Source organism: Prosopis cineraria, unplaced genomic scaffold, assembly GCF_029017545.1.
Source record: "Prosopis cineraria cultivar Desert tree isolate PC_DT_omini unplaced genomic scaffold, ASM2901754v1 PC1, whole genome shotgun sequence".
NCBI lineage: Eukaryota > Viridiplantae > Streptophyta > Magnoliopsida > Fabales > Fabaceae > Prosopis > Prosopis cineraria.
In genome coordinates this window covers 38,442,897-38,460,879 of record NW_026555332.1, presented here as the reverse complement: position 1 = coordinate 38,460,879, position 17,983 = coordinate 38,442,897, and the positions used below count along the sequence as shown (strand labels likewise).

At 33.7% G+C, this 17,983-nt stretch overlaps 2 protein-coding genes across 2 annotated transcripts; one reads left to right on the top strand and one right to left on the bottom strand.

The window, feature by feature from the left end:
- Positions 1-325: 325 nt before the first annotated feature.
- LOC129285975 (peroxisome biogenesis protein 3-2-like) lies at positions 326-7,608 on the bottom strand. The gene is made up of 7 exons (XM_054921996.1): positions 7,204-7,608; positions 6,768-6,929; positions 6,457-6,656; positions 6,212-6,342; positions 3,277-3,404; positions 1,945-2,166; positions 326-931 (listed from the first exon to the last, which is right to left on the bottom strand). Exons 1-7 carry the CDS (start codon positions 7,215-7,217, stop codon positions 676-678), a joined length of 1,113 nt encoding a protein of 370 aa, XP_054777971.1. The 5' UTR covers positions 7,218-7,608; the 3' UTR covers positions 326-675.
- A 6,610-nt stretch (positions 7,609-14,218) lies between these two features.
- LOC129301040 (guanine nucleotide-binding protein subunit beta-like protein) lies at positions 14,219-16,403 on the top strand. The gene is made up of 2 exons (XM_054939916.1): positions 14,219-15,148; positions 16,082-16,403. Exons 1-2 carry the CDS (start codon positions 14,279-14,281, stop codon positions 16,181-16,183), a joined length of 972 nt encoding a protein of 323 aa, XP_054795891.1. The 5' UTR covers positions 14,219-14,278; the 3' UTR covers positions 16,184-16,403.
- The last annotated feature ends 1,580 nt before the right edge of the window (positions 16,404-17,983 follow it).

Below are 17,983 nucleotides of genomic sequence, written 5' to 3'. Positions count from 1 at the left end.
TTTTTTATTTTTTAAAGTTACACTTCATGAGTGATATATCCGAAATCAGGCAACGATCAAATAGCAAGGACTTAAGGTGAACTATGACTCACTCGAGATAACCTATCATTGCGTGTAGCTTAAGTCAACTAAAACAATCACAAACATCAAATAACAGTACTCAGCAAAACTCACTTGAGATATACTTGTATGCCTATTTTACACTAATAGAACCACACTCGCATACTGAATACTGAAGTAGAATCTACAAGACTAGATTCTAGCATTGTTTCACAGGATCAGCAAGCAGTTCATAGATTGGAGGACAAAAAAAAGAAGCAATTCATGAACAAAGAAATGGATGAAATCATGAAAAACATTATTGTCTATACAGTACAGACTACTGATAAAAAGGCAACTGCAGTCCGAAAAGACAGTTCCTCTGAGGGCCAAGTTAAAGCCAAGGAAGCAGCAGTGTACAACATTAACTACAGCGGAAGAAAAATTTTCCATGCTGATGAGACCTAGAATAACGACTGAGCTACTATGCAATTAATTCTTTCAGGAAGCCTTTTGGACCTCTTTAAACTATTTTACATTGATGCCTCGTGCTTTCCATAAAATAAATTTAATCTCTCTCTCTCCTTTTTTTTTTTTCCTTTTCGATTTTTCACTTGAAGCATAACTTATACTGCTCTACGCGCTTGATACATTTGCATAGAGGAGGGTGAAAAAACGTTCAACCTCAGGTATACCTTTTATGGTCTGGATGAACTGATTTTTGCCAAGTTCTTCGAATAGATAGGGACACGTGTGTGCAATTTGAGGCAATAATTTGGCCAGCGGCACGCCTGAAGTTAAATTCCCCCCTCCAAATTTAGCCCCCATAAGCTCCACAAGTGTGTCCACCACTGCTTTCAAAGATATCTCCAAAATGTTTCCAAATTCGGCACTGCAAAAAACAAAGAAACTTAATTTGAAAGAAGTTCCTTCTCCCCTCTCTCAGTTCTGATATGCTTCGATGATTTCTTCGCCCATACCCCAGGGATGACCATTTGTAGGATACAGGTGGGGTATAAATATTAATCCCCGTCCCCAGAGACATCATATTACATCCTATGCCTAGACCTGGGTAAATTTTGCATGGACCAATAGGGTATGGAAATTTTGTCCATCTCCACAACACACATGATATAATACTAAAAAAAAGTACTTAAACTAACTTTAGTAAATGAATAAATCAAACCGGATGGAATTATTTTAATCATTTCCACTGTTGAATCAAAAGCAGGAAAGAATAAAGGCCGAGAAAAGCTTCCATAAAGCGTCAACTAGATGGTCGGCATTTTTGGTTAATTTTAGCTCTTAGTAGGATTTGACTCAAATCCTTCAAACTAGAGAAATGTTAGAACAGTATCAGCTAGAAACTCAGATTTACAGAGCGGAGTCTTGCACAAGAGAAGACCGATACACTGAAACCAAGAAGCATTAACTGAGAGTCAGAGACAAATCTTCCATCAGTTAAACCAAAGAAATGACTGGGATTCACAATGCTGAATAACCAAATGAAGGATCACAGACCATCCACTAACTCTGCTTTAATGCGTTTCTCATAAGTCTATGTATATTGTATATAGAAATTTTACAAATGATTTCCCAGGAAATTATGCATCTTCTTGTGATAACAACAATTATAACAAAAATATGTCGAACCTTAATTAGCTCTGTATCATAATTCATGCATGATTTGGTTGATGTTAAGTCCAACAGAACATATCATTTTATCAAAAATATCTGACAATTTTATCTAGGATTTTCTATCTCATATAAGTTTTCAGCATTGACCTAAAGCATGAATATCATGCTGCATGATACAAGTACAGAGCTTAAGAAAATGGTTGACCCAGGTTGATTAATTTTATGCCAAGCTGTTGTTAATCAATGAGTCAAACATTACATATATACCTCGTTAACACTGCCCGTGCCTCTGCCATTAGCTGACCTAATCCAATCGTGTCCAAAGGAACAGGATCAACACTGCTGGAGGCTGCTGTATGTGATTCAATAGCCTCAGGCATCATGTACTTTACCCAGGAGTGCGGACTTCCTGTGCTCATGAATGTGTTGAGTATCTGCATGATAGTTTCATGGAGTGCTTTATTGTTGAAGAAATCTCTCAACTGCTTTCTGCAAATAGAAATTATCCATCCTTTTTAAAATCAATGTTAACAGAGAATTTATTGATCTCTTGGTCCTCAAAATGAAGTCAATACTTGTAAGCCAAAATAATTATGAATCATGGTTTATCACTTATCCCACCATGTTTTTTTGTCAAGCTCAATCATATACATGAGACTTTAGTCTCACATTTGCAGTATGGAATTTTGATTTAGGGTTTATGGCGAGCTCAAACTCAACCTTATGAGCAAGCTTTTGGAGTGTGGTTTTCCAAATAAACTGGTATTAGAGCCTTCTACTACATCCTAGCCACAATCATGCAGTGTAGGCAACGTGTAGTGTTAACCCAGGCTCAAAAGTTAGAACAAAGCCAGCTTGCATGAGCATCAGGGCTGTGGAGTGTGGAATGCTAGGACTCATTTGCAAAGCATGGGACTTGATCCCCACAATGAAAAGATGGGGTTCTGATGTGAGGATTATTGGGACCTTGGGCTCTCCAACCAAATGAGCTTGCTTTTACTTTCGGTTCAGGCTAAAGTTCCTAGCTTATTTACACGCTAGCACACATTAAGCTAAGAGAATTTAGGTTTATTGTCAACTTTTTCAGGAGGCAGATCAAAGGTTGCACATATGTGCTAACTGCTAACATTAAAAACGGAGACTTCCGTTATGTCAAAAGTTTATTCACCATTCAATTAGGAGTAAAGTAAACACGTAGATAATTATGCTGAGAAGAATTTGAAGCTCTATGGTTTTCTCAATTCAGATGCACAGTTAACGGAATTTTGAATGTCACTCTTCCCTATGGGGAAAGGTGTAGGTAAGTAGGGGTGTGTGTGTGTGGTTGTTTGTATTTGATTCATTCAAAAAATAATAAAAAAATAAAATAAAATAAAAGGAGTTAGACATTTCACAAATCAGATTTGGTAATAGACAGTACACATTTTCAGGCATGCATACATGAGTTCCTGCAGCCCAAAATGCACAGGGTTTACATAGTTCTATATCTCATGAAAAGTTAATTTTCTTATATATATCCCCATCCCAGAAAACGTTTCCAAGAAATTGTGAGATTTACTTCACAAATAATTGACCGTCAAGATTATTGAAGAACCTCACCCTTTGAGAACTTCTTTAGTTGCCAACTCCATATCAGAAACCAAGGAAGGTATACCATGTTGAGAGAGAAAATCTATGCTTCCAAGGAATTTCTGCTGGTCTTCCCTATCAACAACGTCCCTACTCTCCTGTATAAACAACAGAAAAGGGTAAAGAGACTTTTAGGTTGCATATGACACGCTTGAATTTGGTGGAAAATACTTGCAGTTCCCATCGCATTGTTTACATGATGTGCAGTTCTTTAATTAAGTTTGGTGAAATGAAGTTGACAGAGTTTTTCCTCAGTCGATGCTGAATAAATCCATGGGGTACCCTTATTAAACTAGAAATTAAAGAATAGCTACGGGAAGAATTGTTTTATAACTCCTTCAGGAATTTGATAGGTCAAGTTTAAATTAGTGTTTTACCTCATGATTTGATTAGTGATTCACTTTATAAACATATCAAAAGTTAAAATTTGAACTACTTACTCCCTCCATTTTTTTATTATAAGAGAAACTACTATATGTTTCATTGTTTTTTTTTCCCAAGCAAAACTACAAAATTCAAGAAGCATTTATTACACTTTTTCCAAATTGCCCCTCATAAAATCAAGATTTATTTGAATGAGACAAACTTATTTCGTTAATTACAAGGGTAATTTTAGTCCATTTTTTAATTTCAAACCTAATTATCATGGTTAATCAACTTTCTTAAACTATGTGAGTTGCTTAAAATTTGCTTAAATTTGGAAACGGAGGGAGTACTTCATTAATTAAGTTCATAATCCAAATCTGCATCTTTATTAGAAGTTTGGTTCCAATGGTCATGTGTGAATATATTTTTCTAGCCATGACTCAAGTACAATTAATTACGACTGGACAGTCAATTTGCCTCTTATTAGGATCCAGTTAATCATCAGACCTCAGTAGGGCCATAAAATATATCACTACCTCACCTTACCCTAGTATCCTTCATGATAAAAACTCCATCTCAAAAAATATACGAAGTTTATCAACGCAGCAAATGCTTACTAAACAATTTACAAGGGATATATAATTGTCAACAAAGTTTGCAAAGATTGTAGGGTCTCACAAAAAGGTATTGAGCCAATTTTTATTATAGAAAGTCAAGAGCATAGGTCCAACTAAATATGTTGAGCATTCCCATGAATCTTAACAAGGTCATCAAGATGTTCTCAGATGAACAGGTAGAAACATATACAGAGAATTAGCACTTATTACTGATGTAATACTTCAAGGAAGGATGGCTTTAATTTTTTTAGTGAATGGTTAAGTGTATTGTTGGGGAAGAGGTAACAAAGCCCTTCTACTAATATAGTAATGGTTTTTGCATGACAAATAATCATCATATGGCAGATTCCAGCTCTCTTTATTCACTATTTCACAAATTCAGATCATTACAACTCACCGCATTAACCCCTCAAACCTTAATGAGAAATAGTTTGCAAGCAGTACTCTGGGGCCAAATTATTGTAGGTAAGAATTATAACAAGGAATGGACCTTAGTAACCAGCAAGTTATCTTTGTGGAAACAGGAATCTCCACCTCAGGGATCAACAGTAAAAGAATTGTTATAACATGCATGATTGCTGTAATAGTCCTGTCACTTCAGCAGTAAACAGATAGTTTTATATTTGGTGTAACTGAAGTAAGTATATGAGTCACTGAAAAATTCAAGTGTGATCCAAAGGGACTAAGAGATGTGAAATAACTAATTCACTGAATCATTACCTTACAGTTGAGAAAAACTAAACTCTATCTTGACCTTAAATACCCCTCCTCTAGCAATCTCCTTTGAGGACTACAGGATCTCATATCTAATTCTGAACTTGGATGTATATGTAATTCTAATTGCTTCTAAGTGAACATTGCTTACCACAATTCATTTTGGGGCATTCTATAAACTCATGTCCCCATACACAGACAATAAAGTTGTGTAAACAACACATATTACCAACGGTCATATATAATGAATTATCTGCTACTCATGCTAGCCATAGTTTAACCTCACTATATGATGAAAGAGTAAGAAGCAAGTAATGTCAACTGATATGGAGAAAACCATAAACATAGGTTGGCAGAGTGACACTTTCTAACCACGGTTAGGTAAAGTCTCAAAACACTAAGAAGCGGAGCAGATAACTTAATTGAAACCTACAAAATATGTCCACAAGATCAAGAGGAGTCCCAGTCATTCAAAATATTCTCAACAAACTACTTGCTTTCTTAAAAAAATGTTTAGTATTTTTTGAAAAAAGATCTGTATATTGTAGCAATGTCCAGCTTTTCAAAGTGAGGATGTTGCCACTAGGTGCCAGGGAGCAGGCTATTGTGAATAGATACTACATTCATCTTCTGACCTTCTAAGATATACAGTTTTCTGATTTTTCTTTCAAGTATCTAGCATAGAAGGATGTTAACAGACTGTTAGCGACATAGCAGAATGAATTGACAGTAATTCTAGCAAATAATGCTCACAAAAACTTTTTTTTTTTTTTTGAATAAACAAGGACATATCTATATACAATTAACCTGCAGAAACAATACAATCAGGAGCAAACATAAGAGAACATAGCCACATGCCAAACAAATCAATTCACCCTTTCATCATTCACCACCTTACAACAAGGTGGAGGATGATCAAAAGCCCAAAAAGGGGACCCTAAAAAGCTTTTTCAAAATGCCATTTTACATTATTTTTCTTAGAGAGGCATTAAGGACAGGCTGTTACATGAACGTCTATTATTATCTCCAAGATTCCGACGTATTATATCCCATGTGAAATCCATTCTCAATAAAGACCATTTCATCCCCTAAATATAAAGGGGTAGGTGAAGACTTGCTATTGATTTGACTAATATCCTTAACATATGCAAACGTTTGTAATGAAATTGAAAACCTAAAAAAGAATAAGAAAAAACAGAGGTCCATACCATCATATTGGAGCTTCCAAGGCTTCGTGCAATATCAATGTATAGAACCCTTCCCAGTATATTGACTTGAACTTTTACATATAAGCTAAGCATTGTTGTCGCCCATATTGACAGTGCCATTCTCGTGAAACCTAGACAAAATTGCATATAAGAACAATTGTATTTAATTTTCTCAGAACAGCCAGACAATCTAACACAGCAAAGCAACAAGTATGCTAAATATCAAATCCGAGCTAGGGACATACTTAATATTTTGAGTCTATCCCATAATTCTAGTTTCTCTGAATTTGTTAACGTGTTTGGTTGCCCCTTTCCTTGAATTAGCCTCTCAAGAAGCTGAGAAAGATCCAGATCTTCCGCGATCCGACAACTCAAATAGTGCATTGCATGAGGCAACGTTATTGTATCAGAAATCATCTGAATATTCTCGAAGTGAGCTTGCATCCTATCAATGTCAGCATCATGAAAATGTGTTATGAGAATTCCTTTTTTCTTTATGTGTGTGTGTTTGGGAGGGGGTGGAATAGAAGAAATGAGGCTAAGAATGGCACTTAACTGAGCCTTGATGAGCTCCTCATTTTCTCTCTGAACTGCGAGTTCTGTCTCCAATGCATCAAGTCTACGCCTGTGAGCACCATACAGCTTATACAAAAGATACCCACTTCCGAAAACACCAGCACTAACGAAAATCTTCCTCCTATGCCGCCTCCAAAAATCCCTAATATACAGTTAAAAAAAAGGACCCGTCACAGAAATCTCTAAACAACACTGAGGAGGATAGAGCAATTAGTTCAAGCATGAAAAGTAGTCTTTTCATTTTGATAATAAATCACTAGAAACCAACCTCCAAGAAAATTAACACTAAATATTTATTTATCATCAAATTACATAATACGATTTTGAAAAGACTGATAGAACTACAAGAAAGAGATATGAAACAATGATTTAAACGATACTCAAGCGAACAAATGCATTGAAATTTGATAAGTCACCTCAGAGAAAGCATTTTGCTGCTATGACGAATACCAAAAATCCACTACCATGCCTTGGCTTTGTAGGTAGTCCGCATCCACCGGGTTACTCAGGAAAGGAAAAATGGAAAGACGAAGTAGAGGGCAGGTAATAATAAATAAGCTTAGGAAAACTGGCCCCTTTGATTATAAATGCACAAGTGGGCATTCATGGCAGACATAGACACAAAAGAAAAAGCTTATCTTGGGGGGAGAGATGAATGGGATATTCAAGGAAGTTAAATGGCCGAAGAAGCGAGACCTTGAGTATTTAAATCGAATCACAAGAGCCTCCCCCTTCGGAGTTAATCAGCAAAGATACTCTCCTTCTAACTTCTGGCGAGAGGAGAAACAGGAAAGGTAGGAGTTTCTGTAGAGAAAACGCGAGACAGCGGATTCCAATTTTCTCTTTTATTATGATTGTGGTGGAAGCTAATCATTGCACTTGCACTCCGAAACGTTTGATTTGGAAAATTAATTTGCAGAACATTTTAAGTTTTTAATTTTGAATTCAGTTTATGTAATTTATTTTATTTTAATTTAATCTAATTGATTGAATATTTTAATTACTAAAAATTAAAATCTCTGATTTTTTCCTTTTAAAAATACACTTAAACACTTTTATATTTTTATTGAAATATTATATAACTTTAGAATTTAGTGCATAATTTTTATAACTCATAACTTAAATAATTAGATTATGTTTTCTAAATAATTTTTATATATAAAATTTTCATAAAAATTAATGAAGTTATATTAAACCAATCCTTTTTTTCTTTTTTATAAAAGCGTTAAATCAATATTTTCTTTAAATTTTAAAAGTGTTTTTGTTTTGAAAATTTAATCATGTATTAACAAGTTTAACCTTGAGAGACTATTATATTTAATTGAGAAAATTACAAAGGTTTGAATAATAAAATATACTATAATAACCTATTTTAAAATCGATGAAAACTAAAAAGACTTGTAAATTAATTTTTTTTCTAAAATACTTGACAAAACAAATTAAAGGATTCGTGGCTAAGGATTGAATTTTTTCTTGTAATGTTTATTATGAGAACAATGAATTTAATTAGCTTGCTAAATTAAGTTCTAATTTCAAAATTTTGATTTTCATTCGTCCTCCTTCAAGACATAGGTAAATGATGAGTAATTCATTTTGGACAAGATATAATAAAGGAGGCAGGGTGTGCCTCTTTGCTTTATGTTTTGACTCTTTTCCGGGACGTTTTCACATATTTTTATCTATAGAAAAAGATTTTTTGGAAAGGATTTTTCAAAAATATTTTATGATTCAAGTTCAAATTTAAATGTCATGACATATTACTATCATTAAATGTGATGTGATTATGATTTATTTATACGATTTTCAATTGATTGTAATATCTTTATCTCTTTATCTTCTTTTTATATCTTGATACTTAGGGGTAGAGATAGGAAAACTAGCAAGAGTCACGTCTTCTAACTTAATTTTTTTTAATAAAATATAAAAATTATATATTTTTTATTTTTTAAATTAATACATTATAAAAATTTTGAGAGAGTAGATGAAATTTTTATTTTCATTTTAAATAGTCTTTTACATAAATATAGTCCAACTGTTTTAATAACTTAAAAATATATTTATCATAAGATTTATTTATTTTCAATAAAATAATATTGTAATTGCTTTAAAACATTGATATCATTTAATTTTATTTTTATTTTATATTTAATGAAAACAATTATAAAAATTACTGTTAACAAATTTTATAAAGTATTACAATAAAAATCTCAAAATATATTGAATAATGAATGTATCCGTTAAAAAAATTAAATAATAAATTAAATAAGTAAGTAATAGAATTTTTTTATATTAAACAAAACTTTAAATTTTAATTATGTATTTTCCCAATGCTTATGAGAAAGATAAAATTTTTACCAATTGAATGATAGTTTATATAAGAAGAAATTTTTAAAATTTTTATCATAAATATAATAATTAATTACTCTTATACCGTAAAAATTAATAAGAAAAATTTAAAAAATGAATATGTATATTTATTTTTGATATATATATATATATTTTATATGTAAAATTAAATATAAATATATAAGTTAAAATATTTATATTGTGTTAGTAATATATATATATAAATTTAATTTTCTTTTGATTATTATATATACTTTATCATTTCAGTTTTTCTAATAAAATTTTCTGACTCTACTCTATTGGTATTATATTTTATAGTTAAACGATAATTTTTTTCTAATATTAATTAAATCTTTAAAGGATAAAGAAAATAAAATAAAACAATAAAAAGATTATTTATAGTCGAACAGTAAGGGCTCTTATTTTGTTTTCGTGGCAGCGCTGTGAGAGAGATCACAAGAGAGAACGAAAGCGAGCGTTTCGTAGAGCAGGGGGAGAAATTCTAAAGAGTAAAGACTAAAGAGGCTACACAGATATTTCTATATTAGATTGAGACTTTTTAAGGTCGGATAAATATCTTAAAATTTTTGTTCTAACTATGATCACTAAATTTAGATGAATTTAAAATTAGGAAAAACCTGGAAAATGCATAAAGATGTTGAGTGATGACCCGCTTTTTTGGGATGATAGAAAATAATTTTAAAAAACTCTAAATGATTTTGAATAATCTTGAAACATGTAGAGATTATTTTTAGACCTATCTAAATCAATTTATAAATTAAAGGTGAATCTAGAGAATAATTTATCATAAATTAAAATTTATTTAGTTACTGAAAACTTTTTTATTGGATGCTTATGACCTATAAAACAAGCCCACAGGCACTTTAAAGTTAAAAAGTAATTATTAATATGATTTAGAATTGCTTTGGAGAATCTTTGAAAAGTTATAAGGTTAGAAATATATAAAATAAAATGTGTTAAGTTTAATAAGAGTGGTTCTATAGTTAAATATAGCTTCCACAAGTATAAATTTTATGTGACTACTTTTTGAAATTATTATTTGTAAGGGTGTTAGGAGTTTTTGAAGGAATTCTTTAATTTCACTTTGACATTCAAGTTAGTTGAAAGATCTTTTATGGAGAGGCCTCAGGTTTTTTGAGTAAACTCAAACCCAAATAATTTTTTTTTATGTTACCTCGCACACTAGAATGAATAAATAACTTAGCTTTTTTGTATATTAATATCAAAGGAAATTTTATCTAGCTAGCATTCATGAGATTATCTAGGATTAGCCGAAACCTTGAGAAGAGCATCGTATTAGGAAATTTTATCTCTACGGGCATTACTTGAAAGAATTCTTCAACTCAGAACAACTTCATGGGTTAAAGGATCCGAGGCTTGTCAAGTTTCTAGACATAGCTTCTTAGAAGATGCTAGGATTAGATTTAGAAATGGCTAGTCATTAATCTTCACGAGAAATTAAAGCCACATGAGGAAGTGGGAGGATCACTCTTATCAAAATTGCCATTTTTCATGATTGATCATCAATTAATTTCATCTATTAAATTGACTGGGGAGAAATTGTCAGCCCAAAAAATATTTTTGATGCAAAAATGAAAATTAAATTTAAATTAGACCTCAAAGTTTATATTATTTTCATTCCTCGAACTAGGGAACTCATCATGACTTTAACTGATTGAGCACTTACTTGTTAAGCCAAGCAACATGGTTTCTCAAATTTTTTACAGTATAATACTTATTGATACCAATAGACTTACATAAATATACAGTGCCGGTTTTCATTTAGCATTAAAAGACCTAAAAGCTTGTTTAAAACTTTTAAAAGATGATTTTACTAACAAAGACATGCTTTGTTTATGAATGAATTCAGATCACCTCTCGTGATTCTTGGGGGGAAGTGCTTCATCAAGGACCTCAAGTTTTATCCATGAAAGAAAAGTGATATAAAATTTATTTTTAAATTGTCAAAAGGAATACTATTATAGGATAGGCTTTTAACGGTGGGTAAAAAATACTTTTAGCATCGGTTCCACATTCGCTATTATTTCAGGGGATGTTAAATGTAAGTGACTTTTAACAGCGATTTTATAACTGCTGTTAAAAATGAACTTTCAATCATGGACATAGACTTGCTGTTAAAACTTTCTCGTTGAAATTTTTTTTTTTGAAAGGACTTTCAACATCGGTTTATGCCATAACCGATGTTAAAAGTCTTATTTTTAACATTGGTTCATGTCGTAAGAAAGTTCAAGCCTAAGGTTCCTTAGTTCATTGTCAAATTTAAAAAACAATTGATTAATTTTCTTCTACTGAGGAGAATTGGCTAGATGTCAAAATTTTTTATCAAAAATCTTTTCATTTGCATGTCACCATAAGTTCTTCACATCATTAGTATTTGTAAATAAGTGCTTGAATCTTGGTATAATCGGAAGATACCACAAAACCTTTATAAGAGCCCCTTTCTCTTTGTACTGTGGTACCTTACATTTTGGACACTTCTCCTCCCTTTCAAGCTCTTCTCTATATGGCACACAATCATTAGGACATGCTTATATTTTTTTAAAATTCATGTCCATTGGACACAAGATCTTCTTAGCATTATAATAACGCCTTAGGAGTACATTTTCTTTTGGAAGCATTATTTGGAGTAACTCTAGCAACCATGTAAAATTCTGATCACTCCACCCAGCTCTTGCCTTCAACATAACTAATTTTAACACCTCAGACAACAAACTGAAATCAGCACACCCTGGATATAAAAGCTTCTCTATATCAGTGCACAAGTTATCATACACATGCGCTCGTTCAAAGGCCTCTTCTCCAACATTATAGATCATGTCCTCTAATCGATCTTCATCCATATCTACTTCATCACCAAGATCATTACCAACTTTCACATATTGAGGTGTACCAATATAGATTTCTATACCAACTTTCACATATTGAGATGTACCACTATAATTTTTTAATCGTTCACTATGCTAAATTCATATCGTATAATTTCTGAAAATCCCATCACAAATCAAATGTTTTCTTATTTCAGCAACACTGAGTCTATTCCCATTCAAACAATTTAGATAAGCATAATAGAACTTTCCACCATGATCAACAACATTTTTCTTAGCAAATTCTAAAAACTCCTTTACATTATTATCATACACATCACTTATTCGTTTAACATTCATCCAACTACGATCCATATGTTACTATCTAGAGGACAATAAAACTAATGTGCATGTTATTATCTTCAAACTATTTCAAAAAATATAAATTTTTAATTAATCTATGATTTTAATTAATTTAAGAAAAATACTAGATTTTAAAAAAGTTTGGTAGAGTCTCTGTTAAAAATTAGACTTGTCAAAATTTTATAAGAGAAAATTTATAATTTTACACAAAATAAAAAATCACATGCAATACTTAAAGCCTTATGAAGCCACTAATAGTACTTCGACAAGGGGGACGAAAGGAGGGGGAGATCGAGGGGTCGAGAGGAGGGGGAAGAAGGGGGCGACCGGGGGGTGGCACTGAGAGGAAGTTAGGGAGGGGGAGCCAAGGGGGAGAGGTGAAGGAGAAAGAGGTGTATCTAGTGAAGAAAGAAGAAGATAAATAATTAGGAAGGGGAGTGGGGGGGCAGGGTTTAGAGACAAAAAAAATTAAAAACTTTTCAACAATGGGTGGTACTCCACTCACTGTTGAAAGTGTTTTTTTTTTAATTTTTTTTTCTTTTAATGAGCTTTCAACGGTGGGTGCCTTCTGTTGAAAGTGTTTGTTTTTTCAAAAAAAAAGAAGACAACCTTTCAATAGCAAGTTCCCTCTACTTACTGTTGAAAGGTCACTTTCAACAACAGTTAGTGTCCACTCGTTGTTGAAAGTTGAATAATTTTATTTTTTATTTTTAAATGCATATTTTTAACAGTGGGTATAAGGAACCTGCTGTTGAAAGTAGAGTTTCAAAAGTGGGTTTACTTCATCCACTGTTGAAAGTTATTTAAAATTATAAAAATATCAACGCCTTTACTTTTAACAGCGGGTCCATGTTAATCGATATTAAAAGTTTCTTGTAAAATTTAAATTCTACACTAGTGGAAAAAAATATCTAACAATTCATCAAAGCTCTCCCAACTAGTTTCATGCTCATCGCCATTGATAACATCTCATATCTCATTCTCCACTTGTGTTCTTCATTTGTGGTATGCTTCAATTTTAAGTCCACTGGTATCAACAATCTCTCCCCGTCCCCCATGTTCTCCATCTGCAATAGCCTTTAGCTTAGGTTAGTTCTCAAATTAAAAGCTTCATCAAAACAAAGTTATGAAAGGCTTCTCGAGAGCATCCTTTTGATGATAATATAATGAATTCCCAAACCTTTTTGTGGATCCCAATCCTTGTTTTACATGCACCGAGAAAGAAGATGATTAAACTGAAGACAATAAGAAGGAAAAAGAAAGATGGGAGTTAGCTTTCTTTTTTTGCAGAGGAGAGCATAGAAGGGACAATGGTAAATCTGGATCGTGAATTTAGATTTGACAATTTAGATTTAATTATTTTTAAAAGTATATATTTAACTTAAACGGTGTAGATTTACAATAAAAAAGTAATGGAGAGAAAACCACCCCAAATCCCCGGAGAAGATGAAGAGTTCAAGAAATATCATTTTATTTAACAATTGAAAATAAATTATGATCGTCTTTATAAAAGTAGTTGCTAACATTGCACATGAATTACGGGAGAGGATCTGAATCCTCTATAGCTATAACTTTTCACAGCAAAGGTCCCTACTCTATTAAATGACATGCAGTGAATAATAAAACTCAGAGTGCAAGTGAAAGTTAAATTACTAGCGAAAAAAACCGCTTATCAAAACATTTCGGGTTATGAAAAAGGCACAGCTTATCAGATAAAAAGCTACTCCCAATCAGAGACCAAGATTAAGCAACCAAAATAACTGCCAATAAAAGAATTTGAAAATAATAGCAGCTCCTTATCCGAACTCGCAACCCGAAAAACTGACCCGGTATTGCCAAAACCCTAATACGTTTCAGCGCTCTATGTGGTTCCCACGTAGCCGCCGCTTTTTACCAAACCTAAGGAATCGCAGAGAAGTGCCGAGAAACTCTGCAAATGGCTGAAGGGCTTGTTCTTCGAGGCACCATGCGTGCCCACACCGACTCGGTCACCGCCATTGCCACCCCGATCGACAATTCCGATATGATCGTATCCTCTTCCCGGGATAAATCAATCATTTTGTGGCATCTGACCAAGGAGGAGAAGACTTACGGTGTTCCTCGCCGTAGGCTGACCGGGCACTCCCACTTCGTTCAGGACGTCGTTCTCTCTTCCGACGGCCAGTTCGCTCTCTCCGGCTCCTGGGATGGCGAGCTCAGGCTCTGGGACTTGGCCGCCGGTGTCTCTGCCCGCCGATTCGTGGGCCACACCAAGGATGTGCTCTCAGTCGCTTTCTCAATTGACAACCGTCAGATTGTGTCGGCTTCTCGTGACCGCACAATTAAGCTCTGGAATACTCTTGGTGAGTGCAAGTACACCATTCAGGACAGTGATGCCCACTCTGATTGGGTCAGTTGTGTTCGCTTCAGTCCAAATACGCTTCAACCAACTATTGTTTCGGCCTCTTGGGACCGAACTGTGAAAGTTTGGAACTTGACGAATTGTAAGCTGAGGAACACCCTCGCTGGCCACTCCGGCTATGTCAACACAGTGGCGGTTTCTCCTGATGGCTCGCTGTGCGCTAGTGGTGGCAAAGATGGAGTGATTTTGCTTTGGGATTTGGCTGAGGGGAAGAGGCTGTACTCCCTCGATGCTGGTGCTATCATTCATGCTCTCTGCTTTAGTCCTAACAGGTACTGGCTCTGTGCTGCTACAGAGCAAAGCATTAAGATCTGGGATTTGGAGAGCAAGAGCATTGTCGAAGATTTGAAGGTCGACCTGAAAACTGAAGCTGAAACGGCGGAAGGCACCAGCACCAAGAAGAAGGTGAGTTCTGATCATTGTCATTTCTTCGAGCGTTTTACCTTTAAGAAGTCATTATTCTGTGATGAATTTCTTTGATTCCATTTCATGAGTATTCTGTGACTATGTTGATTCGTAATTGAATTGTCCCTATTGATGTACAAGTAGCTGGGTTAACCTTTTGCGGTCATGTTATTTTTATCTCTTGCTTTGATATTTAACTTCTGTTCGTTCGTTCCTGGTTATTTCAATTTCATTTTTCTTGCCCGGTTGAAGTCCTTACCGAGTTCCCCACTGTCTCTATCACGACTTCATAACCTCTCTCATGTTCTCAGTTGATTGATGTTCATAAGCCATCTCATTGTGCCATTATACTTCGTTCATGTGTTTGAACTATGAAATGAATGCCTGCAGTTTTATTTAATGCGTTGGAACAAGCATGCCTCCTATTGCTTCAAATACATGAGGCTTATGCTTCCGTCTGTTGATGCCATGTACTACTCCTTCCTCGTCCAATCTCTAATTTGTTCTATATTTCCACTCCAATTTTTTGTTAGCTTTTAGTGTTCTAGAATCTATTTGGGCGTTTGCTTTGTATGGTTGGTGGAGTATTGTATTCTGCTATCTCTACTGTAGTAATTCCTGCTCTTGAAAGTCTCGTTATATATGTGTGTGTATGTGTATATGCACAAGCTCCCCTTCTTCCATGGAAGTTGAGTATCATTTTTTTTTAAAACTAGTTCCACTGTAGCAAACTGTCACCTGAGGCTTTTTGACAGTTTGGTCTTGTCGATGATTGTCTTATTTGTCCTGATTATTATTTCGTATTCTTAAGTGGTTTATATCAGGGTCTTGCAAATGTAGGATATGAAGGTATATATGGCAATATGTAGTTCATTTGTTTTTTTGCTGGCATCTATAATGAAAGGTGTTGATATATTGTTTCCTGTCTGGCAGGTAATCTACTGCACTAGTTTGAGCTGGAGTGCAGATGGAAGCACCTTGTTCAGTGGATACACTGATGGTGTGATCAGAGTTTGGGGAATTGGACGTTACTAGGAAGAGCTATCAGAAAAAACTATGAGATGCTAGTCTGTTTGAAATTTTGATATAAATCTGAGTGATTTCTAATCTAGATACAGACCAAAAAGTTTTAGGTGGTTCTTCTGTGAGTTCAATTTGTGTGCTGAAGATAATGGCCTTGTGGCGGCCTTTTTATTTTTATTTTATCCAACTATTCACTTCAGTTATCATTCATTACAAGATTTTTCTTGATTAATCTTGTTTCCATCTGCTGAATGATAATTGCGCAAAACTAGATCTTTATTCTTGTATGTTACAACAGACTGTAAAACCATGTCTTGGGTTGCTTTCCCACAAAACCATGTTCTGGGTGGAGAACCTCTGGTCGTCTGGTGGGGAACCTGGGGGGTGCATTAATAGATGAGTCTTACAATGCCCAATAGAATGGATGGTTTGTTTACAGCACATATATATTGATTGCTGCTCCTTGGAAAGGGCCACGTCATTACTTTCACCACCTGGTAATCTTATCAATGTATATAGAAGGAAAGCCTAGTGCAAGTTATAATATCTTATTAATGCATACCCGAGGCTTGAAAGATTGTTTATCATCAGATGGTGGATCCAGTCTGGGCACCTAAGCATCAACACTAGAAGAGCTATGGCTTGGATGTCTCACGAATAGCGAAGACGAAGATCGGGTGATTCAAAAGAAAATCAAGCAAGTGCTTCAAAAGAAAATCAAGCGATGAGTGATTTCTTGCAGAAATCATCCTAAGATGTCATCAACACTGATTTAGCCTGGCTTAGTTGTGTCTTCACTAGCGTCTCAGTAACATCGTCTGATGTGGCAGCTTGGAAGCTACTTTCTTTCTTTTACTTTCTAGCTGCGTGCACGTATTTTTCTATGGAAGGTAAAACACACTCACTGTTTGAAAGTCGCACACTAAATGTGGGTGTTTATGTGAAAATTTAAATCTTAATTCATTACTCTCTCCATCTTTATGCACAAGGCATTTTTAATTGAATCTTGTATATTAATAAAGGTGTTATCTAGTTGAAATTACATGAAGTTACAATAATTTTTTAATTGTACTCCTAACATTGTCAATTAATATCTTTTTAGTTCTTCAAAATAAGGGTAAAATTGTTTGATTATTTAAAAATATTATAACACTCTATGTGGTGACAAAATAAACCTCTAAAATGTTCCATATAAAGGGATGGAAGGAGTACGTCGTAAGGGACTGATATTTTTTTACTAAACCCAAACCCTGTAGCTAAACTATCTTTTTTTGTTATAAAATAAGGTACTTTCTTTTTTTAGATGCATGGTTTTTAATATAAAATTTTTTGTTTAAATTTTTTTCTCTCTCCTATTTTGATATTACTTGATCACTAAATAATCTCCTAACAATGACTTCCTCTATGTAAAATTTTTAAAAGCATTAGTAATTTTAATGTAAAATTATAAAAAAATATAATTTTGAATCCCTGTACTTTTTTTTTAGTGTTTTAAGTCTTTACACTTTTATTTTTAATATTTTAGATCCCTCCATAAACAAAGTATAGGTGTAAAGACTTTGGAGGGATCTAAGACATTAACAAACAAAAGTGTAAGGACCTAAAATATTTAAAAAAAAATATAAAGATTAATAATAAAAAGTGAGCAAAATGCAAGGATTCAAAATCATTATTATGTCATTATGAGGAATTGAGGGAGTATCTTGTTAATATGAACAAAATTGCTCAGTTATTGTATAGTACATCCGCCTCATTTTATAAGATGATTTTCAGAGTGATGTGAAGTTTTTGCAAAAAGTAATGATTTATTAA